This window comes from Bombus bifarius, unplaced genomic scaffold, assembly GCF_011952205.1.
Source record: "Bombus bifarius isolate JDL3187 unplaced genomic scaffold, Bbif_JDL3187 scf7180000007979, whole genome shotgun sequence".
NCBI classification, from domain to species: Eukaryota; Metazoa; Arthropoda; class Insecta; order Hymenoptera; family Apidae; genus Bombus; species Bombus bifarius.
The window spans coordinates 797,200-822,935 of NW_022884364.1; the positions used below are offsets into that span (position 1 = coordinate 797,200).

The 25,736-nt window shown below is 35.3% G+C and overlaps 1 protein-coding gene across 35 annotated transcripts in view; it reads left to right on the forward strand.

The window, feature by feature from the left end:
* Positions 1-25,736, forward strand: part of LOC117204707 (sodium channel protein para) — a 69,694-nt gene that overhangs the window by 35,169 nt on the left and 8,789 nt on the right. For 2 of the 35 annotated variants that reach the window (XM_033442380.1, XM_033442363.1), the window contains 21 exons: positions 86-298; positions 827-887; positions 979-1,288; positions 1,537-1,818; positions 5,870-6,301; positions 6,780-6,873; positions 6,979-7,047; positions 8,961-9,235; positions 9,407-9,580; positions 9,799-10,149; positions 11,167-11,401; positions 13,346-13,477; positions 14,020-14,152; positions 14,279-14,403; positions 14,762-15,024; positions 15,185-15,358; positions 16,163-16,285; positions 22,537-22,659; positions 23,230-23,424; positions 23,504-23,749; positions 24,336-24,606. In XM_033442380.1, the coding sequence (XP_033298271.1) occupies positions 86-298; positions 827-887; positions 979-1,288; positions 1,537-1,818; positions 5,870-6,301; positions 6,780-6,873; positions 6,979-7,047; positions 8,961-9,235; positions 9,407-9,580; positions 9,799-10,149; positions 11,167-11,401; positions 13,346-13,477; positions 14,020-14,152; positions 14,279-14,403; positions 14,762-15,024; positions 15,185-15,358; positions 16,163-16,285; positions 22,537-22,659; positions 23,230-23,424; positions 23,504-23,749; positions 24,336-24,606 (4,281 nt within the window). Of the gene's footprint in view, positions 1-85; positions 299-826; positions 888-978; positions 1,289-1,536; positions 1,819-3,900; positions 3,958-5,869; positions 6,302-6,779; positions 6,874-6,978; positions 7,048-8,960; positions 9,236-9,406; positions 9,581-9,798; positions 10,150-11,166; positions 11,402-13,345; positions 13,478-14,019; positions 14,153-14,278; positions 14,404-14,761; positions 15,025-15,184; positions 15,359-16,162; positions 16,286-18,821; positions 18,945-22,536; positions 22,660-23,229; positions 23,425-23,503; positions 23,750-24,335; positions 24,607-25,736 lie in introns of those variants that run through there. The other 33 variants (XM_033442374.1, XM_033442373.1, XM_033442369.1 and 30 more) reach the window with 28 other exon arrangements.

The window sequence follows — 25,736 nt, forward strand, 5'->3', positions numbered from 1 at the left end:
CCACTTGAACGTCGTCGTCGTCGAAAGTGTCGCTTATTTACTGACAAATCCATCTGGTTCCCTTTTTTTTTGTTTCGCTCGCCAGGTCTGAAAACCATTGTCGGCGCTGTGATAGAATCCGTGAAGAACCTGCGCGATGTGATAATCCTGACGATGTTCTCTCTTTCCGTCTTTGCGTTGATGGGCCTCCAGATTTACATGGGGGTGCTCACGCAAAAGTGTATAAAGAACTTTCCCGAGGACGGCTCCTGGGGCAATCTCACCGATGAAAACTGGGAGCGATTCGTTAGCAATGAAAGTACGTAATTGATTTCATGTTGATTGCCTGCACAGTTTGATATACTAGAAGATTCAAAAATTAGAGATTGGTAGGTGTTTCAATGGAAGTATAATAATTTTCGGAGTTTTTCCTCAATTATTGGGTAGTTTATTATAGCGATCATTGGGTAGTTTATTATATCTACGCTATCGAGGATAATATTAAAACACTGAAATAATAACGAGATGATTTAACATAATTGAGATAATCTTTATCAATATAATATTTTTGGATCGTTTTCTTTGAAGATATCTTTTTACTTTTTGACGATTACTTTTTACATTGTATGCATAATATTCGCAAGTTTTCAATGTTTCGTGAAACTTTTCTTTACTAATAGGCTCCATGGAAGCATGAATAATTCTCCAAAGAGTTTTTCTTCAGCCATTCAGAGTCGTTCGAACGTTCCGTCTGAAATTTTGTCTAAATAAAAACTAAAGTCCTAAATAATTCTGCATATGGTGAAGTTCATGAACTCTAATTAATCTTGTTTGTTATTTCGTTTAGCTAATTGGTACGTGGACGAGGCGAAAAACATGCCTTTGTGTGGAAATTCATCTGGAGCAGGGTAATTTAACCATTTTTTTCTAATTCCTACATTATCGTGCATCATTTATTGTACGTTACCATATTTAATGAATATAATTTGTTGAATGTAGGCAGTGCCTTCCTGGCTACACGTGTTTACAAGGATACGGTGAAAATCCGAATTATGGTTACACGAGTTTCGACACCTTTGGCTGGGCTCTACTCTCCGCTTTTCGTTTGATGACGCAAGATTATTGGGAAAATCTGTATCAACTGGTTCTTAGATCGGCCGGTCCATGGCATATGTTGTTCTTTATCGTGATCATTTTCCTCGGCTCCTTTTATCTGGTTAACTTAATCCTCGCTATTGTCGCGATGTCTTATGACGAGTTGCAAAAGAAAGCTGAAGAAGAGGAAGCTGCCGAGGAAGAAGCCATAAGAGTACGTATCCCTAAGAAAACCATGACTTTATAAGTGAACAATTTATTTTTGAGATAAAAATCGACTGTTATCGACTATTGGGTCAACTCTATTTTCTAACATAAGTACTCGATCAATATACAGTTCTCAAAAAATAAATGATTCACTCTTGTAAGTTGGTTTATCAGAACAATTTCTGAACTATAATTAATAAATCTACTTGCAAAAATCGATGCAACTATAAATTTTACGTATTTGCATTGTAACAGGAAGCCGAGGAAGCAGCTCTAGCGAAAGAGAATAAGCTGGCGGCGCAGGCGGCGGCTCGGGAGGCGGCAGCCGTTGCGGCGGTGGCCGCCGCCGATCAGATCGTCAAATCACCGTCAGACTTCTCATGTCATAGCTATGAACTGTTCGTTGGTCAGGAAAAAGGGAACGACGATAACAACAAGGAGAGGATGAGCATACGTTCGATCGAGTCAGTCAGCGAGCATAGAGTGAAACAGATCAACAATCACACGGCCACCACTAAACCACGAAAAGTCAGCGCTGTAAGTGTCTGACTGGCCGATGTCTCCCTCTTTCGTACCATCGATTTATCCTCCTTTGACGTAATGTACTATCTTTTGCCTCCTGTTATCGAACTTGTCCCCCTTGACCTCGCTTCTACGAGAGCGATTCACGCGAGGCTGTTCGATCTCGACTCGACTCGTCGGTAAAACTTACGAAAGTACACGGTTTTTGTTCGATTCCTTCCACTTGTTACAGAACTACGTTTTGATGATTGTTCTTATGGTCTACAGGCCTGTCCACAGGAGATTATGTAATCCTTAACCATCTGTGTTGGAACTGAAGTTACTATGATAGGAATATCAGAAAATTAGCATCATTCAGGGGTAAATCTTACAGCGTAGAAAAATTTACAAGACGAGTGTACTATGCATAGAGAGTGCAAAGAACATATTTTTTTTTCAAGTATCGAGTATTACGTTATATTAACCATGTCACATATCGAAAAGTTTCGGAAGCTCTAAACTTTCAAAATTCCAAAATCTAAAAATTGCAAAATTCTCAAAATATATTGAGAAACAAATTTACATAAAGACAATAAAAAAAAACATATTTGCAATGGAATTAATTTGTAACAAATGGAGCAGGATGAAGGAATCCTCATGTGGACAGCTCTGTTCTATCAATTTACGTATGTACAATGGTGCATTGCAAGCCGTTTGAAGGACAGGGTTGGCGTAGATTCGTCTTGTTGAGCGTTCGTCAACCGATGATGGTAAACTGAGTAGGAATGGTGGATTTATCATGGTGTGGTTGATGGCAGTTTAGGGAGATGGAAAGGAGAATGCCTTGAGAAACAAGGACGGTTGATGAATTATGATGAGGAAACGTCCTACTTAGGCTCAAGTTAGCGTTCGAAAGCGACGAGTCGAGCCCCTTCATAAAAGTCTATCGCTCTGTAGCATGCTTGTCGTACATTACTGTAATCGATTGTTAAGTAATGATCAAATTTGGTAAATCGTTAGGACGCTTATTGAAATCCTTGCTTTTCGTTGCGTTGAATTTTCTTCACTGATTCTGTCTTGGTTTCGAATGGTGTTTGATGATTTTTGACAGCGTTGCATTCGTTTTGGTTTCATCATCACCGATGTGGTTTCTCGCGGACGCGTGTTAATTACAAATAGGATATCATCGTTCGTTGACGTAAAGTAACGTTTCATTCTGTGCCGTCTTGCATGGTAACGCATGTGTGTAGTAGAGAAAGGAGATACGAATTTTCGGTTCAAATAGGAATGTGATTGATAAATCACACAATATAAAATATGCAGGTCTGTTTTCAATAAACATCTTTTAACGCTTTCAACATTCCTGTAATCAAAGATGTTACTGGTGGAGAAATGGTTAAGAAGGTTGACAGATGGATAAGATTTCCATCGTATGTATAGTAAGACACTTTATTTCCATTTTATTATATGTTGAGCAAGATACTTGATTTCCATTTTATTCTATATCAAAATACGTGAACACAAATTGTTAAAGATTTTCAAGAGTAAGTGTGTATTTCTGGAGAGTGAATCTGTTGTTCATCAAAATCTTGAATATAATCCGTTTTATTTTATTTAGTACTACTATTAGTGACATTATGGCACCAATATTAATAGTTTATCATATTTATAGCAATATCGATACTGGTATGATAATATTGGTACCAAGAAATACTCTGTATCAAGATATCAGATTCACATTCCAAAGAAACACACTTTAGACCCAGAAATCTCTAATAACTCAAACTGCAAGGACCAATAAAATGAAACCACGAAAGTAGCCATAATAGCCAAGTTATACTATGTAGATACCGCGGATCTTCGTGTCTCCCTTACATCCGTTTCAACAACGACGACATTTGATCAACATCGTTTTACCCTGATATGTTGCGACGACAGTTGTTAACATCATGCTCTATCTTTTTATCTCTCTATCTCTATCACTTCTCTGTGTATGTAACGCTTTTGCAAGTATTTATATAAACATATATATCCGTATGGAGTGCCTCCTTGGTGTACACATTAGACAACGTTACGAGCCGTTTGGTAGGAGATATCTTTTCTTGTTTTTTTCTTAAGGTCTCTCGCGCCGCTAATGGCCAGTTTACTTATGCCTACCAGGAAAGCCTGCGGAAGGTATGTGTGTCACGACGTGTCTGTCACCGCCGACCGTACGTACTAAATAGTTGTACCGGATCCATGATCCGAAACTTCATGTCGATACACCATTCGATCGTCGAAGGTTTCACGCGTTCGGAACGATTTTTATCAAACCGCCAAATTTGCCATTAGAGGACCATTATTATTGTCATTCAAGAATGCTTGAAGATTCGATCGACCACTAGTGCAATGTTCTATGTGACAAATATATTTCCTTTTTTATTTACATTCGTTGCTGTGAAGTCGATCTGAACAAAATTAAAAATGTTGGAAATTTTTCAAAGGATATTTTTAAAAAAGGAAAATGCAGTGGTCATTGGTTTATTCAAAGTAGAATATCTAATTAAATTAGATAAAATAGAATACTCTTATTAATCGTTAACTTCATTAAAAATATTTTAATTAGATTGTGGATATCTCTGCAAACTCATATTTTATGAACACAACTTTTTATTTTATGAAAAGAGCAGGACTTAAGCAGGTCCAGGATTGATTTCACTCGAAAAGTGCAACTGCAGAATTAATATATTCGTACACAGTACGGTTCGATTTAAGATCTTTAGAATCTCAAACATTCTTTGTTACGAATTTCTCTAACAAGCTGTCTCAATCTTTAGAACCATCGAAACTACCATATCAATTCATGAACTTCACCACTGAAATACTATGTTGAGCTTCGCGTAGCCTTTAAGCTCGCAAGAATAAAATTAGCAATGTCAGAATTACTAGATAGGATTTGTCTCTCCATGAAGGCATTGAGCTTCCACCTTAATCTCAACATGGTGATCATAACTTCAACGTTCGTTGTAGGGATTAAAACTCAGATAAAAATGGTTACCGGCTTTCGTGCGACCATTCTCATTTCATAGACCCTCCGAAGACTCGTCGATGAGTCCCCGTAGGAGACTGGATTTAACCCTTTCGGTACAGATTGCTTTTTATACCACACATTAAACGTCGACAGAATGTCTTAGAGTGTCTTCGTAGCCTGAATAAGTTTTTGGTATTTTTATGGAGACTGTGAAAAATAATGAAAAAGTAAGCTGATTTTCACATAGTGGTATGCAGTATTAAAAGAAAACCAGATTTTCTCAAGATATCCTGCATACGTATCGCGTAGAATTACTTGAGCAATAAATACAAAAATCAACAACTACTATTAAATCTTTCCACATAATATGTACAGCAACAAAAGTGCATCACGAACGATCTAACTATCAATTACAACATATGTAAATCTATCAACTTATGAAAGAGAACAATTCAAACTTTGCGATTATTGCAAAGAAGATTTAAATTACTGTGCATATATTTGTCCAACGAAAATGATCACAGACTTTCTGAAACTCGCATTAAACGCTTTATAAACTAATGGAATTTCTTCCATTTCGAATGCACAGATGCAAATATTAGAGAATGGACTCTGTTCGACGCACATAGGCGTTCACAAGGTTCGAAAGGGTTAACCCTTTGCGGTCGGCGTACTTTTCTAGCGATACTATCAAATAAAGCTCAAGACAATAAATATTTATCTTTAATAACAATCAACATCTATCCGATATTCAAGACATATTCCTCTTCTTCTTGAACAGTAGTCTCTAAGCCCAAAGACAGATCCACGAGCCTTGAAATTACATAATTACAAATAGTAAGTGCAAAGAGAAATTTTGAATGCGGCCACTGCGAAGACATCCGACCTTGAAGACAAATTTTAAATGCCCAAACTATGGCTACGCCTGGCCGCAAAGGGTTAATGTTACGGGGAAAAAGAACGAGGAGGAACCCGCCTTGCTCCCTTAAACGTGTGTCCCTTGACGTCCACGCTTTTCGAGAGAAACTCGAGAACAGTGAGAGAGAAAAGCGGTGGTCCGCTTTGTTGTAATTTCAGGCGAGTCTTAGCCTGCCTGGCTCACCGTTCAATCTCCGTCGAAGCAGCCGCGGTAGCCATCAGTTCACGATCAGAAATGGCCGGGGCCGTTTCGTCGGACCGCCAGGAGGCGACCGGAAGCCGTTGGTCCTGTCGACGTTCCTCGACGCCCAGGAACACCTGCCATACGCGGACGACTCGAACGCGGTCACGCCAATGTCCGAGGAGAATGGCACGATCGTCGTGCCCGTCTACTACGCGAATCTTGGGTCCAGGCACTCGTCGTACACGTCACACGCATCACGGCTTTCGTACACGTCCCATGGTGATTTGATCGGTGGAATAGCAAACGCGGGGAAACCGATGACGAAGGAGAGCCAGCTGAGAATCAGATCTGTCAGGCCACCATCCGTGAATGGCCATTTCACGGATTCTAATCAGAAGTACCATTACGTGAGTAGGCGATTTTTGGGGGGCTTGTACTAATTTCAAATGATGGAATACGATGGGGACGATTAAGGGGTTTTTGTCTATGAGCTGTGTTTAGGCGATGGTGTTTGATAGTATACACGAATAAAATGCTTTCTTTATTTCTATGTTGTTTTATGTTGCTGTATATACATATGAGAGAGAATGAATATTTTATCCAATTACAGGATAAGGCTTCGTTAATTTAGTAAATATAATTTAGAAGGTTTTAGTTTTAGTTCATTTGCTATTTATCTTCACTTCCTTATTATTTTATTTGTTCGTTCATCGTTGTATTAATATTTATTTGTCTCTGTGTTTTATAAACGTCGAATAGTAATATCCATCTTCTTTTTCCTTAAAGCTAAACATCCTCGAGTACACTTGTCGAATAGATTTTCTAATTGATTATATATTACGGAAAAATTCTGACGAAGGAATAAAGATTTTATTTTATGTTCAGGAGGGTGATCTAGAAGATCCCATGGGCAAGGCAAAGCAACAAGACAATCCGTTTATAGAGCCTTCACAACAACATGCCGTAGTTGATATGAAAGGTAAATTCATTTAAGAAAAACACAATAATTTAACGATAGTTATTTTGCATATTCGATAAACAACTTTTCTCTGGAGAAAACATAATGTGTCGTTTTTTCTTGCAGACGTGATGGTGCTGAACGATATCATAGAGCAGGCCGCGGGTCGACAGAGCAGAACACCGGAGCAAGGAGGTAATGTCGAGTTTCAGCTCCTTCGCTCACATTACTCTTCTTTCTTACAGTTTTCTATCACCCTTTATCACAGATGTGTATCTCTTGTGTGATGAGCATCCTGTCATTTTGATGTACACCGTTGTTAAGACTCTTGTACAGTTTTTCTCCATTGATATTCAGTGCTGAAGATTTTTGTCTGAGCGCCTTGTACATAGTAGACCGACTCCTACATACGTTATATACGTTATATACATCTATCTGTATCTCTCTTTTTTTTCTATTATTTAATTTCAATGTATAATTACGTCCAGACTCTCTTATATCGAAATAACCAACGAATTATTTTTATTTTATTCATTATTGGTTATTGTATTAATACCACAGTGTATTACAGTGCATGGTATAATTCCCGTTGGTCCTAATAAGTTCCATTTTTTGTTATCGTCTTACAAAAATTTAAAGGAAAAATGTATGAAATATAAAAGATAGAATTCACAGATACACGATACAAATAATCTTCTAAATCGTAATAAATAAATTCATCGAAATAATTGCAGTGCGTAAGCCCTCGAACACTTGGATGGATAAATGAAACAGAAAAGCGAAAAAAAGAAAGAAACGAATATAGATGAGAACCGTTTGTGATAGTTTCTTTTGGGGAAACAGAGTTTGTTTCCTGATGTATACGACACAGATTAAACATCCTCGCTGCAGCTACACGGTCCTGGTCGCTTCGTGCCTGGATTTCGCCTCAGCTCCTCGTCCGATCACCGACGTACACTGCAGCGAAACTTTAATTTTACCATAGTATTTTTTCGCGAAGGCACTCGCTTCGAGGGCACCACCGCGTTTACCTGCGTTGCACAATGAAGAATGTAGAATCAGAAAGCTTCATCGAGCGATGATTACTATCATTCGCCGTATCATCGACACTCAGTGCTCTAGAAAATGCGATTAGCGCTTCTAAAGTGACGTTACTAGCGAGAACACCAAGCAGCATTATCGCACATTGACCTTAGGTTCTTGCAAAAGCCAATACAGCAACGTCTAAAAGAATCCAATCAGATCAATTGTTTTTATCACGTTCAATTTTTCCCTCCAGATTCTTTTATTCCTGTTATTTGTAATTATTCTTTGTTGTAATTGAGATTTTATTCCTGTGTATACTTAATGGTGTTCGCGTTTTTTTATGATTTTTATCCACCAATAGTTGAATGAGGTTTTTATTAAAATTGTCGCAAAAAAAAAAGAGATTTAATATTTGGAAAGATATTTTAAAGAGAAGATTGAATTTTTGAACGATCATCCGTATTTTAAAGAGGAGATTACGTTCGTGAATTTGAGTAGGTCTTTTGAAAATTATATATACCACGTTTCTTTTATCCTAATTTCTTAAAATTCGATTTATTCCATTCTATCAGTATTATGTTCCACCAACCGAGGATTAATTGCATTTTGAACGTCCAAGAATTTTATTTGAACTCGTTCTCATCCCTTTCTTCCGCATAGCAACTCATGCAGCACTTTTATTCTCCACTTGGCCGCTTCGATTTTTCTGTTTACAACACTCTTGCACACAGCTTTTGGGCTGCGCGTGTTCTTGCTGCCTGCACATTCACGTAAAACGCTTTGAATGCGCACCATTTTTATTTTCTCTTCTCATTTTCTTTGCTTTCAGGAAAGGTCTGTAGTGTTCCTGTATTCTGAATTTTCTTCTTTTCCTTTCGTTTTTGGTTCTGTTTTGCTATGATATATATACACGCCTGCCTGTTTCTCGTATTTGATAATCTGTGGTCTAATGAGCTAAAAAGAATATATAAAGAAAACAAAAGGAATGTATAATAAAAGACTATGCAAGCTTGAGAAAGAACGAGAAAACCTCTTTCCCCAAAAAGAGTGGTGCCAGACAAAATTACTAACACGCGTTACAGTTTCGACCTATTACTTTCCGACAGACGACGATGAAGAAGGGCCAAAGTTTAAGGACAAATTGTTGGCCGCGGTGCTGCGTTGCATCGATATCTTCTGCGTGTGGGATTGTTGCTGGTTGTGGCTTGAGTTTCAAAAATACGTGTCTCTTGTGGTGTTCGATCCATTCGTAGAGTTGTTCATCACCCTTTGTATCGTCGTCAATACATTGTTCATGGCGCTCGATCATCACGATATGGACAAGGATATGGAAAAAGTGCTCAAGACAGGAAACTACGTAAGTAACATGGCTTTTAATAATATATCCTATGTGTAACAAAATTTTAATTCGTTTATAAAGTACCTATTTAGATATTTTGTAATTTTGAAGAGATTATTTTATTCTTGATCCTTTAGACGAATAATATCGTTGTCCACTTATAATATTATTCTTTTTTTATATTTGTAGTTCTTCACGGCAACATTCGGTATCGAGGCAACGCTGAAACTCATAGCAATGAGTCCGAAATATTACTTTCAAGAAGGATGGAATATTTTCGACTTCATTATCGTCGCTCTTTCGCTTCTGGAGTTGGGATTAGAAGGTGTCCAGGGTCTCTCCGTATTGCGTTCGTTCAGATTGGTAAGTCATTTCATGTATTTGTATTATTTGTAAAGCAATTTCGGTATAAAATATCCTGAAAATACCGTGCATCTATTTTTAGATAGATAAAGAAAAAAAACAAATAATATATTGTATAATGCGAATAATAAGAATAATGAAGAATCTATTATATTTTTCTTTTTACTTTCATTTAACAAATTATAATAAAAAGTACTGAATAATCATTCTGTTTCCAGTTAAGAGTGTTCAAACTGGCGAAGTCGTGGCCTACGTTGAATCTGCTAATTTCCATCATGGGCAGAACAGTAGGCGCGCTGGGTAACCTGACGTTCGTGTTATGTATCATCATCTTCATTTTCGCCGTGATGGGTATGCAACTGTTTGGAAAGAACTATACGGACAACGTTGATCGGTTCCCCGATGGAGATCTACCGAGATGGAATTTCACCGATTTTATGCATTCGTTCATGATCGTGTTTCGCGTACTCTGTGGAGAGTGGATCGAGTCTATGTGGGATTGTATGCTTGTGGGAGACGTCTCTTGCATACCATTCTTTCTGGCTACTGTTGTCATCGGTAATCTGGTTGTAAGTATATTTAACGAGCCTTACTCGTAACTGATACTAAATTACTTTCAATTATTAAATTACTCTTCACAAGGTTTGTCTAATATCCTTCTATTTTCTTCTTATTAATTCTTAAACGAGGCTTAATAAATTATATGGAAGCTTATTTTCAGTGATAATTTGTAACGTTTGTAACTGCTCACGAATTTCTAGTTTCAGGCTTAATCTTACAAAGTATGTTGAACTGAAAAAACTGAAGACCGAGGAAAAGAAATTTACTAACAAAGAATCGGCAACGACACTGTATTTTTTCAAGCAGATCTGAAATTTCATCTTTAAGAAAAGTCATTAATTCTTCATATTAGTGTCCTAGCAAACTAGATCTTTTAAATCATTATTCGCCTTCCTTACGATATTCTTCACCTTCTTCTCGTTTTTCCTTTTTTCAATTTCTTCAATTCAACATACATACATTTTCAAAATATGTTCTAGAAATTCAATTCTATCTCTTTTCAACATATCCTTATCAAAAGATTAGATTCTTCCAATTATTTGGTGTTTCGAATTTAACACTTCATCTCTGCAAAATTAAGTTACACATCCATTCTCAAACCAAAGAATCCTTCGCTTCCTTCATAAAGAGCATGTACGTATTTTCCAACGCATTTACCAACATCCTTCGCAAAAGGATTCTACATTCTTTATCAAGATCAAGCTCTTGTATAATTTCTTAAATTTAACATAAACGCCTTAAAGCACATTCATTTTCAAAATCAAAGTATCTTTCAATATTATTTTCCAATACGTTTAACTTAGAATTCCCTAAATAGAATCCTACTTCCTTTATCAAAAAACGACCCTTCAATCTTCCTATTTTAACACGGTCAACCCTAAAGATTAAACCTTAAAAGTTTAGCTGCCACTTCCTCTCTTAAAACATCATATCGACTAAACCAATAGTCTTCCTTATCATCTAAAGATAGAAACAAGGCGCGAGCCCGAGACGAAATGAAAATTGTTTGATGTGCAAACGAACAGGTGCTGAATCTCTTCTTGGCTTTGTTGCTGAGCAACTTCGGTTCGTCGAATCTATCGGCGCCGACCGCGGACAACGATACGAACAAGATCGCGGAGGCGATCGATCGAATAGCACGATTTATTAAGTGGATCAAGCGAAATGTCCTTTATCTTGCTAAAATGATGCGAGCCAAACTCACCAATCAGATATCCGATCAGGCGCCAGGTGAGGGACCGTCCAACAGTTGGAAAGAAGGTTTATATCCAATCAGATCGCTTGCTGTGTGCGCTGTGTAGTTCGTGGCACTGTTTTTCAGTTCTGCTTTTCACTTTAAACGAAAAAAGAACAACCATTTTATTTCTTTAAGTACTTTTATTTCGCTGCCAGTCGACGAAACGGACAAAAAGAAATGTTCCTTTATTAAAATGGAAAATTACGAAAAGGAGGAAAACAGCGCGAAAATAGTTAGCGAGATCGATCCTTTTCTTTTTAATATTTTATTGATCTCTTTTAGATTTGGTGCTTTTTAATTATTACAATCTTTTCTTTTTTTTTTTTTCTTTTCTAATTTGTTCGCGACAAACGACAGAGTACATTGACTGGTGACCCTCTTCTTTTCTTTTATCTTTTTGATGCAGAGTTTTCAATCGGTTCGCTATTTTTCTACGTTTCTTCCACGAATTAAAAATGACGGAGAGAAAGAGAGCGAGAGAAAGGGAAAGAGAATAAAGAGGACAGGAATAGGATAGATTAATTTTTGCTTCGCTGATTAGCCTGGCAGTTATACGTTGCTTTGCCTATTATTTTCACGTTGGAGAAAGTAAACGTCTCATCTCCCGATAAAATCAATCATCGCTTGAAAATTATCGAATAAGATCGAGTGTAGATTTTGCAGCATCGCGCGATACATTTGGATTGATCTGACTTTCAGAGATTGTGTGGTAAAAAATCTAGATTAATCGCAAATATGCAATGAATATTATTGAGATCCAGAAAATGGTCTCGAATTATATACTGGGTGTCTCAAAATAATTTTCACTAAATATTTATTAGTAGGAAAAAATATAGAAAAAGAGAAGAGTTCATAGACCATACAATGTACGAATCATAAAAATTAACGCGTATGAACCAAACTCTACAATTCGTATATGATAATCAATAATTAATTAGATGATTAATAAATTACATATATGAATCGTTTAATTGCTATACTTTATATGTGATTTGATCTCTTTTACATAATAATTCCAATAGTAGTTACGTGGTTTTTAAATTGACGAATTATAGATTATGTCAATTTTCCTTCCTCAAAAGTGGCTTTACCTGTAAAATGTCATTTATTTTATTGTCAAACTTGTTTCCGTGTTACATGTAAAGAAATTTTTCTACTAATATCGCAAGAATATCAAATGACAATATTAAATTACTAATAACGTGTGGTAATATTACTTGAAATGTTATATCTATATAACAAAACTGGAGATTATATTTTCAATAGTATTGAAAGGAAGATGTCAACTCTATACGACTTACTATTCGATAATCATTTTATGTGACTTTATTTTACGACACCCTGTATATAAAGCCAATCATATAATATAACAACGAACGTTACAAATCAAAATTCTATTACAATTTACGTAAATTAATTGCTCGTAAATTTTTGCATTATGTTTTCAAGCAAAAGAGTGTTGTATTTTCTTCTGTTTTACAACTTCTGCTTATTATTAATATTTTGCAACAAAGGAAAAGAAAAATACAATTATACCTTCTTCGATTCTGACCTAATATTAAATACTAACAATTAAACTACAATATAATCCATCATGTATCGCGTATTAAAATTAGTCACACTTGTACACCGTCGTTTAATTATAGCATCTTACAATTAGTACAGCGTCGTAACGAGGCTAGACACGAGAATATTGCATGAACAGAAACGACGAAACAAAAATTCTATTAAGAAAAAAAAAAAAAAAAAAAGAAAAGAAAGATCAAAATAGAGTAGAATATTTTTTCTATTTTTTTTTTCTTCTTCTTAAATATTTTCGGATCGACGATAGAGAATCGACGATTTCATAGTTTACGAATTGGTTACTCGATGAAAATCACGTCAGTTACTCTGTCCGATACAGAGAAATATTTTTTGACGAAATGATTCTGATAAGGGCGGGTTAGAGATTTTATATGACTGTGCAGATGGAATTGATCGCGATGGGGACCTAGATCTTGCAGATGGCGAGCTGGATGCGTATAGAGATAAAAAGAGTGCCAAGGAGATAAACCAACTCGAAGTTGCTATCGGAGATGGAATGGAATTTACCATCCATGGTAAGCGTATCGAGGAAAACGAATATTTCCTCGAACCAGTCATCCAGCATTTTTCTTCGATTCTACTCAATTTTTTCAAGTGTTAAACCCCTGCAGGGTGAAGGCTGGATCAATTTTGACTCGTACAGATATTTCATGTTTATTATTTTATAATTGAAAGTTACATTTACGTACTAATATTCTATCAGACTATTAGGTCATCGCATAACTTCTGTTGGAGAACATCTGTAATTACAACATGATATACATGTATATACATGATACAATAGAAAATATAGAATAGGATATATTATTATACTATTTTTTCTAAAAAAAAATCTTCTAATTTATTAGAAGAAGGACTAATCGCATCTTTTGAGAACGAAAAGATTTTTATTTTATTTTCTGTTCGCTTTACCCTGAAGAATAAAATGTTCGATCATCGTAATAACAATGATTCAGCCTTCAATGAAAAGGAGTTAAGTTTATCGTGAATAGTATTCGCTAATTTTTGTTGATAATTTTGTTGACAATTAAGTGAGGCAATATTTATTTTTTCAAAGGAGACCTAAAGAATAAATTGAAGAAGGGTAAACTGTGCATGAACAACAGCAAAGTTATAGCAAATTCGATAAACCATCGTGACTACAGGCTGGACAACGATTATATTAATCAGAACGAGGAAGATACCATCAGGTGAATTTATTTTTAGATTTTAGTTATTGTCAGTTATCGTTGAAGATCATTCTTTCGGTGGAAAATTGAGTTGATTACATACGTGTTTGTCTCTTCTTTCTTTTTTTTCTGGTACCCTTTGTGCAGTAATAAATCATATGGCAGCCACAAGAATAGAGCGTTCAAGGACGAGAGTCATAAGGGAAGTATGGACTCGTTGGATGGGGAAGAAAAGAAGGATGCGAGTAAAGAAGACCTGGAACAAGAAGAAGGTAAGATATTGAAATGTTCTAAAATAATATACTAAGTACAGATAATTAGTAATTCGATGTTTATGCAAATTCATATTTTTACCAACACAACTGAGTAAACAGAATACTTATTTCGTTACATTCTACTGCATATTTGGAGTATATTTTCAATGTTTCATATATCTTCACATATTATATGCATTCTGTGCATTTGTACGTTTTTAAATTCTTCATAAATGCATAGACATTCACAGTCTAGTAATTAATAATTTTCTAAATAAATACATACCTACTTACCAATCTGGCCAATATTTCATTAATCGTTATAATTATTATGATCATTATTGTTCCTTTTAAAACGAAAATTTATGTTTCCAAGATCTTGGAGAAGAGGGAGAGGAGGGAGAAGGCGTCCTGGGGGATGCAATTATCCAAGCAGACGAAGATCCCATCGAATCCGACTATCCGGCTGACTGTTGTCCAGAAAATTGTTACAAGAAATTCCCGTTCTTAGCTGGTGACGATGACGCTCCATTTTGGCAGGGTTGGGCCAATTTGAGACTGAAGACCTTCCAACTAATTGAGAACAAGTATTTTGAGACTGCCGTCATTTTGATGATCCTTTTGAGTAGTATGGCTCTCGTAAGTACATTTCATACATCTCATTCTTCTTTGTTGTCTTTATTGTCTTTTTTTAAATTATTTTTTATTATTGTTTTATTATCATCTGATTATATTCTTTTACTTCATGAATTTTAAAGATATATAGATTATAATTGAAAATGCGTTGTGTGATGTTTAGGCCTTGGAAGATGTGCATCTTCAACAACGACCCATTCTGCAAGATATCTTATACTACATGGACCGAATATTTACTGTGATTTTCTTCCTCGAAATGTTAATCAAATGGTTGGCTCTCGGCTTCAAAAAGTACTTCACGAACGCTTGGTGCTGGCTTGATTTCATCATTGTCATGGTAAGTCATATTTATTCAGACAATTCTCTTATATATCTCATGTAGTTTTACGATCTAAATGTGCGTAATCTCTCGTTCAAGAGAAAAAGGATAATAAGAAAAGATGTCTAATAATTTCTATTCAGATTTTTTATAAAATAAGTTAATAAGATAACGATTACTCACATGAAGGATGTTATATTAGATTATCTCGAAAAGATAGTGTCTTTAATTTCTATTTTTAACGCAAAAAGGAAATACTTTTATAATTCATATTTTTATAAAATGTCTCTAATCTACTTAATAATTTAGTTCATATCACAGCTAAACCTCGTTTACGTTCCCCAACCAGAAACAAGCTTACAATAAAATCCATAGAAGAATCTCTTATACAAAGTCCGTTATACCTTGAACAATCGTCTTAGCAACTTTGTATAAGACAAGGATATCAAAGTGATTAGAGAGAGGATGAGGAGTCTTTAAATACAAGAAAACAGAAACTCTGAAAGAAACTTTCTTTAAATGCATGCAACGCTTGAGATTTCTTCCAGGAATCAAAGATTTTGTAAACTTGTTCCAAAAAACAAAAAAGAAACAAAAGTTCCCCATCTTCAAGTTTCTCTGAATGACGAAGTGTGCCCTCCACCTTCTTCTTCTTCTCCTCCTCCCAACCACCCAAAAAGTCAGTTCACAAAGCGGAAGAGCTCAGCATGGAAACTCCCTCGTGGTGGATTACTGTAGTACAAACTCGTCTACGTATAATAACGTATATCTCATGTGTCATGTGTCACGTTCCATCTGATCGATATTTGATGATGATGATAGCTCTCACTGATCAACTTGGGCGCCATCTGGGCAGGCGCCGCCGACATCCCGGCCTTCCGTTCCATGAGAACACTGAGGGCCTTGAGGCCTTTACGAGCCGTGTCACGATGGGAGGGCATGAGAGTAAGTCATCGGTCGACGAGAAGCAAAAAAAAAAAAAAAAACCGAGAAAGAGCAGCCTCATCCGGTGATACGACGACCTTTGTATGATCGTGCAAATCTGACGGATTATTATTTTATCATTTTACGAAACTAAAATATAGTGTACAGAATATTTTTTGTGGAATTTAAGTGTAACTTTGTTGCAATTTTTGGGCTTGTTCATTTACTTTTCCTTTTTAATTTTTGCAGTTTAAAAGAAATTAATCTTTGCGACGGTATCGAGCAACTTTCTATGGTATTTTTGGAGAATTTTAATTTGAATAGGAGACATTGTTATTTAAATAATATTATAAGAGTAAGTAGTGCTCCTTTTATAATCAGATAATTTTCTCTTGTACATAATTTGTTACTATTGAGTCGAGTAATAAGTTCATTCACCTTTCACTAGTATGTACGTTTGATTTATAAAAATTGTTGAAAAATCGTATCTGAATTTTACCAATAGAAATATAAATCTATAGAGAAAACCAATAAAGAAGTTGCATACTTCTTTTGACAAATTTTATTCTATAAAGTAACAACACTTAACGTGCTGTTTCAATAACACGAAGAGTGGTCTTACTGCTCAACGTAATAGTAATAAATAAAGAATTAATAATATTACTATTAGTCATTAATCCTCGTAGTATTATTTGAATGATAATGTCTTCGTACTTTCCCAAAATTTATAAACCTTTTTAAACAAATGAATATCTAATGGTAGTATTTTTAAAAATTAATTTTTTCATCTTCAATCCGTCACGTTTGTTCTGAGGTTTTGGTTTTTTAATGAGTCGATAGGACAAAAAAGAAAACTGAAAAAAAGCGATTAGAAAGAAAGAAGGGAACAATAAGTAAAAACCGAGGGAAAAGTGACGAGAGAGGACATGATCGCTACAGTGATCGTAGCCTTGTACTCTGTGGTGTGCTTTCCGGTGTGCAGAGGTACACTGGTGTCTCTACTTGGTGTCTGCACTGATATTGGAGTTTTTGTCGTACTAGCTACTGCCGATGTACGCCTTTCCTAAACAGTCTTTTTTGGCACAGTGATCGTTGTGCAAAGTACAGTGTATCTATACATATAAACTATATATATATATACATTATATACATATACATATTATATTGCTTTGTGTGTAATGTACAATCTTCCTTGTGTGTTCATGTACGCGTGTGTACTACGTAATATATTATGCGCGTGTAATTTTGGAATTTGATCATCAGGATTTTGATTTTTCAACGTTACAACGCACCACGGTACCAGTTTAATTGATGTTACAATGAAGAAATAATCTGAATTCTCATTATGAATATAATTTTTCACCCACAAATCTGAAACAACGATCGTATTTAAAAAATTACGTAGAATATTATTATTAGAATATCTATCAATAATACGAAAATATGTGGCAATAACAAATTGCTTTGTTAGAAAGAAGAAAAACCTTCTACATCTACGTCAATTAATTCTTTTATCGAACTATCGAAAGAAAGTGCAAAGTACTTTTCTAATTGAGAGACTCTTCTTAACAATCAGAATATATCGAATGGTGAGACGATATAAAATTGGTACCTAGCGCGTCGTTACTGCTGGTATGACGAACCTTTTCATCTGTTTCAGGACGAAGCCGATTATCATGCTCGCAACCGAAAATATCTCTCATCAACTCATTCATTGCTCTCTGCATTGTCGGTCGTTCTCGTCTGTATGCGTACAACCGCGTCTTTCAGATAAATAAACACTTACGTAACTTAGAAGAAATTAGCTTATCGTAATACTCTGTACGTTTTAATTTCCTCGAAATTCCTAGAATCGCAACAAGCGCTGAGCGAATTCTTAAAATTCCCTTTTGCAACCACGATATTGCCAAATAGAACGCAGTAACGCATTTGAAAGCATCCTTTTAGCGAAGGATTGTACGCAAACAGGGGTGACACGACGTCCATTCTCTGTTCACTGTGAACCGCTACGTGTGCCATATCTGGTTTCTCTCAATGTCTTCGTCCCCCTGCTCTGGATATTTGTTGTATCTACGATGTGTATCATACACTATTTAAATGGAACGATTTCCACAGATGGGACGGACTCCTGTGTTACTTTAATCCGCTTCAATGGACTCCTCGATCCATCGACGGGAAATCGAGAGATCAGAAAAAACAAAACAAAAAAAAAAAAGAAAAAAAAAAGAGAAATAAGACATGAAACTAAAACCATACAAAACACGAATTGACGCGTCGACGGTCAACCAACAACCTCTACTTCCTCCTAACCCTTTCTTTAGCTATCTATTTTCTTCTCTTTCTCTATTCTTCCGTTTCTACTTATCTCTTAAAATTTTTCTAGTATTTGAAAGTTTGGAAATGATTATTGATTATGATAATGATAATGATGATGATTATGATTATGATTATGATTATGATTATGATTATGATTATGATTATGATTATGATGATGAATTCGTATCGCGAGTAGCCTGTCTACCTGTTGCTGTGATCCGCTCTCGTTTCTCGCTCGCAGGTGTCACTCATTAACTTCGTAGCGTCGCTCTGTGGCGCTGGCGGGATCCAAGCCTTCAAAACAATGAGGACCCTAAGGGCCCTAAGGCCACTCAGGGCGATGTCTAGAATGCAGGGAATGCGGGTATGTAGCCCACAGTCTCAGCAGACCTTGCCGATTACTTTCTTATTATGTTCCCGACCGAATCGATCATTCTCTTTAGCGGGCGAATCGAGCTTCCGAGTTGGGCATACGTCGTTAGAAACATCGCGATCGTAGGATAATTTTGATGTAACGATAGTTTTAGACGAAATAGTATCTCTGCTATGACAAACGAGTAATCTAGAACTGTCTAATTAGAAATTTCTTGCGAAGAATGTACTTGTTATTTGTTGTTTAATATGTTGGATTATCGTACTAGAGGATAATTGTACCAGAGGAAGCAAATAACAAAGATAGAACTATACGGTTAAGGTTTGTCGAATCAAAAGCAGAGTATAGCGAGACTCTTGTCTGAGAATGTTCGACTTGCTATATTTTCTATTCCAAGTTATTTGCGATAAGAATACCAAAATAATAATTAAAATAATTAAGTAACAACGAAAGTGGCTTGCAGATTTTGCAAATTCGTTCTTCGAAAGTATCAACATTAGGTAATTAACGCTATGACTTACGTTGATTGAACAATGCCCAACTTTGTTGACAATTTTCGATTCGTCCAGATTTTCAATTTGAATTTTCTCGGTGCCGTCGAATTATCTAGAACGAATAAGATTATTAGCCGTTCTAACAGAATTATCAATATCAGTAGTTCAAGAAAATTGTCGAAAATAATTAGAAGAAAATTAAAGATCGCATTTATGAAATAATAATGATAATAAAAATAACAAATAAAATAATAAATGAGTATGTACAAAAAAAAAGAAAAAAGAAAAATAGGAAGAAAATCAGTTTAACGGCGGCACCGTTTTTCTTTCATGGCGAGAATCGACAAAGAGGCCGATTTGAGTTTCATATGACACGGAATATTTTGTTTAGTTTTGTTGCATTAAAATATAGTTACTTACTTTGTTGTTAGTTATTCGAAAAATTAACGAAACAACTCTTCGGTCTCGCCGTGTCGAAGACTCGATTCCTTTTGCACGTGAACATAAGTAGGGCGATCGCGAATGCACTTGAGCTTAAAACTGCGAATGTTTGAACGGCACGTAGACTCGTTCTTTATTGAATAATTCTCGCGAGATATGCACCTTAGAGACACACGTACGCTGCTGTTCGTAAATTTTGGATCGACGAACGCTTCTCGTAAATTCGAGACAACACCCTGTTTATATAATTTCTACAAAATAGCGAGAACGATTAATGATTTCCAAGACATTCTCGCGTCTTTCGCGTTCTAATTTATAAAACGTTCTTTATATCTTTAGAAGATACGGCTAATACTTTGTAGATATTTCAAACATCAATTACGTACTATTTGAAAGGAAATCCAGGCAAAAACGTGAAATAGATTCTCAATTCTGAGTGAAGACGAAACGGGCGCTTGAAAAAACATACGACAATAGATTTGTATTCATTTCACGTACAAAGTGTCCCAAGTGTTTTTCCAGCAAACGGTGCTAGAACAAAGTAATAAAGAAACGAAAGAATATACCGTATAAACATATAGGCTTCTAAATATTTTGTAAAAAAAGTCATTTAAGAAATGCAAATAACAAGAAATTAGTGAAAAAGAAGATAAGCAGAATTGCTTCGGTCACGGTTATATTATATTCTTATTTTTCATACGATATGTTCGCACGTGTATCTGGTAGAAAAGTCTCGAAATTATATATTTTTAAATTATCGTTTCAAACAAATTTTACCATCTACGATTACTCGTTATTATTTGAATTATCGAAGAAATGAGAAAAATATCAAGGACTCTACTCTTCATCAGCCTAACAACTTCCATAGAAAACCACGGAAATATCAACTCGGCGATATCAACGCCTGCATAGGCGATGACCCTGTCTGCATAGATGTCGACAGATAATAAATCGAACAGCTCGGGAACGTATCCTTCGATTAAATCATTTTCAATTAGTAAGTAATAAAATAACCATGACAAGCTTAGACAAGATTTACGAACGGCGGTGTATTTAGATACTTATTGTGAAATTCAACGAGCCTGAAACAAACGTGCCTCATTTAGAAAACAGCTGGTCTCAACATACTCGAACAACACACGTATTATATACCTACATCAAACATACTAGTAACTTACCATTCTCGGATGAATTTAACAGTTTATATATCTCATTACAGACATAAAATGATTCTACATAACTGTAATACAAGGTCGCTGAGATACTGGGCGTAGAGTTACTGTCATGCCCACGCCCTGACACTATCTTACCCTATCTTATTATACAGTAGTTCGTAGCTACTAATTTTCAGCATAATCTGTCTACCTATATAAATGTATAAATACATATATATATATATTATATATAATATATAAACACGTAAAATCTACGAACCTACTATGTGATAGTATATATATTATATATATTATATATTATTTCTATTTCTGCATGGGATTGTTGCTTGCCGCTGAGGAACGCTAAAAATTTTCGCACGCCAAAACGCATCGAATATATCGAATGGAATGTCTCGCTGTTACATGCTTTGTGCGTCACTTGCTGCTGGCTTTCGTTTATTTCTCGTGTGAATATTCTATGTGCACACTTGTAGTCGTGATCTCGAAGCAACGTTAAGTATGCACCATACGTCACATCGATCAATGATCAGGCAAAGCGATACTTTGTTCCTTCTTAATTTGTCTCACAAGTCTATTGATTTCCACGAGGTTCGCGAATATTATACTTCGTGAACGCAGAGGCACTCCTTGTGTTCGCCGTGATTCTTCCTCTTCTACTTTTTTTTTTCTTTTTTTCTTTTTGAATTCTTTTTTTCTCTTTGTCTGTCTGAATTTGTCTGGAGACTTGTGATTTCGGTGTTTCATTGGTATACATATATATATATATATATATAATCTATGTTCGTGCGGTGTAGTTGTACGAAATTGAACGTGATAATTATTGTGTTGAAGTAAGTATGCAGGGTTTACCTCGGTTTACTGTTCCATAAAAAGGAAAGAGAACAAATTCATGGGAAAACTCGATTGGACTCGTTTCGTAGATGTTGTTGCGAAAAAGATGAGCCAAGATATTTTATCGACTCTGTTTCCTGATTTGATCCTGTGCAATCGTGAAAAATCGGGCGAAATCGAGCAGCGATGTTGCATGCTTCTTGTTTTCAGATAAAAATTATACGAAGCTGAACATTTGAACGTGATATTACATTTTTATACGATAGATTCTTTGCCCATTTTTCGTAGAAATTGACTAGGACTGATTTCACTCACGTGTTAAATTCAATTGAATTTCTTTTGCACTCTTATCAATTTTCATCAAGTTCCAATTATATACGATATATATAATAATGCGACATTCCTGTTTGCTTTCGCGCGGTGTTTTATCCTTTCGTTTATTTTATCGCAAAATACGAATCCAAGATTTACATTGCACATACGATGAATTCGTAACACACGGCGTAGACATTTACTTAGAAACGCGTAGAGATGCATAGAAACGCATACTTAAGCACATAGAGAAACAGAATTAAAAAAAAAAAAAGAAAACATTTATTGGACCGATTTTCAGATACTTTAACGAACGGTTTTGTCTCACAGGTAGTCGTCAACGCTTTGGTTCAAGCCATTCCATCCATTTTCAACGTGTTACTGGTGTGTCTTATCTTCTGGTTGATCTTCGCCATTATGGGTGTACAGCTTTTTGCCGGCAAATATTTCAAGGTAATTATTTCAAAAGCGTTTCTGTAATTAAGCATAATGCTTGGAACATATTTGACAAATGTTTCTGTTCAAATCTGATCAAGGAAAACGAGAGAACTGTACGCGAATCGCTGAAAGCTCGAGGAAGTTATTTCATCGTCCTAAATTATTTAGAATTTATTCACCGGAGATTTACATTCAATCGACTCAACATTCCACTCTTATACAGAGCTCTTATAGCTTAACAACTTACACCTGGTAGTATTAATCTTTCGATTGAATCGTATTGGTAATTCAAAACAAATTAGAGAAGTACTTTGCATTTCAAACTTTCACGATGATGAGATATTTTGATATTGCTTCTTCAGGATGAGCGATCGTGTTCCGATTTTGCACGTGCACTTGGCATTTGCATTTTGAGCTAGAAACACCATTGTCCATCCCGAAAAGCCAATATCGGAAAATTAAAGGTAGCAGAATGTTCCTATTTTTCCTTCAGCTTACCTTGAAAAATATGCGATAATAAAGAATCGTGAAACGTCGTGCGTATATTTTTCTATTTAATTAACTATATTCGTTGTCTCTTTACAGTGCGTAGATGCGAATAAAACAACACTCAGCCACGAAATAATCCCTGACCGAAACGCCTGTTTGGCTGAGAACTATACCTGGGAGAATTCTCCGATGAATTTCGACCACGTAGGAAAGGCTTATCTGTGCTTGTTCCAAGTGGCCACGTTTAAAGGATGGATTCAGATCATGAATGACGCGATAGATTCTAGGGAGGTGAGTGTATCGTTTGTAACTTGAATTAATCAACAATCATTGTTTGATTCTTTAATTAATCTTTCTTTTGTGTCTACAGCTCAACAAACAACCAATTCGTGAAACAAACATCTACATGTATTTCTATTTTGTATTCTTCATTATATTCGGATCGTTTTTTACCCTTAATCTATTCATTGGTGTGATCATCGATAACTTCAACGAGCAGAAGAAAAAGGCGGGTGGTTCCCTCGAGATGTTCATGACGGAAGACCAGAAGAAATATTACAACGCTATGAAAAAGATGGGTAGCAAGAAACCATTGAAAGCCATTCCACGTCCAAGAGTATGTAGAGAATTATGTCGTTGGAATATTTGTGAATTTCTTCCTCTTCGATTCTTCTCTTCATCCTAGCAACTCAATCTGATAATCTTTTTTACAGCGCTTAAGTCCATTTGTATCAAATTTTGTGTATAGTTGAATTTTGAACATTGCAATTTCCGTGATTAGTCATCTTAAATTGTAAAGCTTTAGGGGTTGCAAGCGTTTAATTGTAAAGTTTTGGCGGTGAACAACTTTTAATTATAAGACTTTAGTAGAATAAGAGTCTTTGGCCGTGAAATTTTAGTAATAGGAAATTCTTAATTATGAAATTTTACTGTGAGTGAGAATTTATAATTTTGAAATTTACTTATTGGGAACTTCCAATTCTAAAATTTTAGCGATTCAATGTGTTGTATCGTAACATTCTGACAGTTAAGTAAATCTTAAGTAAAATTTTGGTAATTATATGTTTCAAATTGTAAGACTTTAGCGAATGTCTATTTCGATAGCCGAATAGCTTATTAAGAAGTAGGTGCTTATCGAATTTTTCTACTTTCTTTTTCCAATTAAAAAATCTCTATTTTAACGCAAACATTTTGTCTTTCAGTGGAGGCCGCAGGCGATAGTGTTTGAAATAGTGACGGACAAAAAGTTCGATATGATAATCATGTTGTTCATCGGACTGAATATGCTTACGATGACGTTGGACCACTATCAACAAACTCAGACTTTCAGCGATGTTCTGGACTATCTAAACATGATATTCATTGTGATATTCACCAGCGAGTGTCTCATGAAGATCTTCGCTCTGCGTTACCACTATTTCAAGGAGCCATGGAACCTCTTTGATTTTGTTGTTGTTATATTGTCAATATTAGGTAATGTAATGTAATGATTAGTTCAGTCGTATGGCCCCCGTGAAATTGATACATGATAATGGAAAAGATAATCCTGTTAGCTTTTTCATCACACAACATAGCTCTCTCTTCTTTTTTTTTTTTTTTAATTAGGATGCAAATGAGCATGTTCAATTCATTATCTCTACTGCACGCAAAACTTAGCATCTTAGCAAAAAAGAAAGCGTACAGGATTAATATTTCACGTGTGCTGCAACGACTGATCAGCGTCATTATGTTACGTAGCCTTACATTGATGTTATGTGTAATCCTATCTTTCCTATCCTGTATAATCCTCGTTTCCTCATGGTTATGAACATGTGTCCAGTCATTAAAAGCAACATTATAGCTCTTTATTTATAAAGCAGATCAATATCCAAATATTTTTATATTAATTTTAAAAATTCACAAAATTTGATTCTTAACTTAATTCATTATCATTTGATTGCGCAATTTATTTATCTATTTTTTACATATATTTCTAATAAACTTTAACAAGTCTAATATCAAGTTTTTCATAATAAACTTTCAATCTTAAATTAACGATTTAAACGGTTTTAATGGTTAAACATTTGTTGGTATCTTTTTATATTGATATAATGTCGTATTTGACTGGTATTTACACATGTTGATTGATGTAAAGACGATCATTAGTCAAAAAATCGGGTAAGAGCGGGTCTGTATTACGAGAATTTTTTTCCAAATTAGTCTTCGTAGAAAGGAGTAACCGATTGCTAGTCTGCTCATCTTTAAACTTTTGAATGCCTAACACGAAAACCTACGACAATGATACATTTTTTTTTCTTGTACAGCACCGCGTGATCTAACGAGTGATCGAGCTTTAATCAAGTTTCTGTTTTTTTTATCAATCTATAACTGCATGTTAATTTTTTTTATAGCCAGATCTAACAAGAAGAAAAGATTAGAGAACAAGGGATAACAGTCCTTAGGACTGTATGATGCATGTTTTTTTTAAATCTATTTTTTTTTTTGAATCTTGAATCGTGCATCAAACACCTTGAATCTTCTTCTTGAAGAAACAAAATAAGAAACACTATTTTCACGAAACTCTTTGTTATCATTCATTGTGCAATATTATTGCTTACAAATCA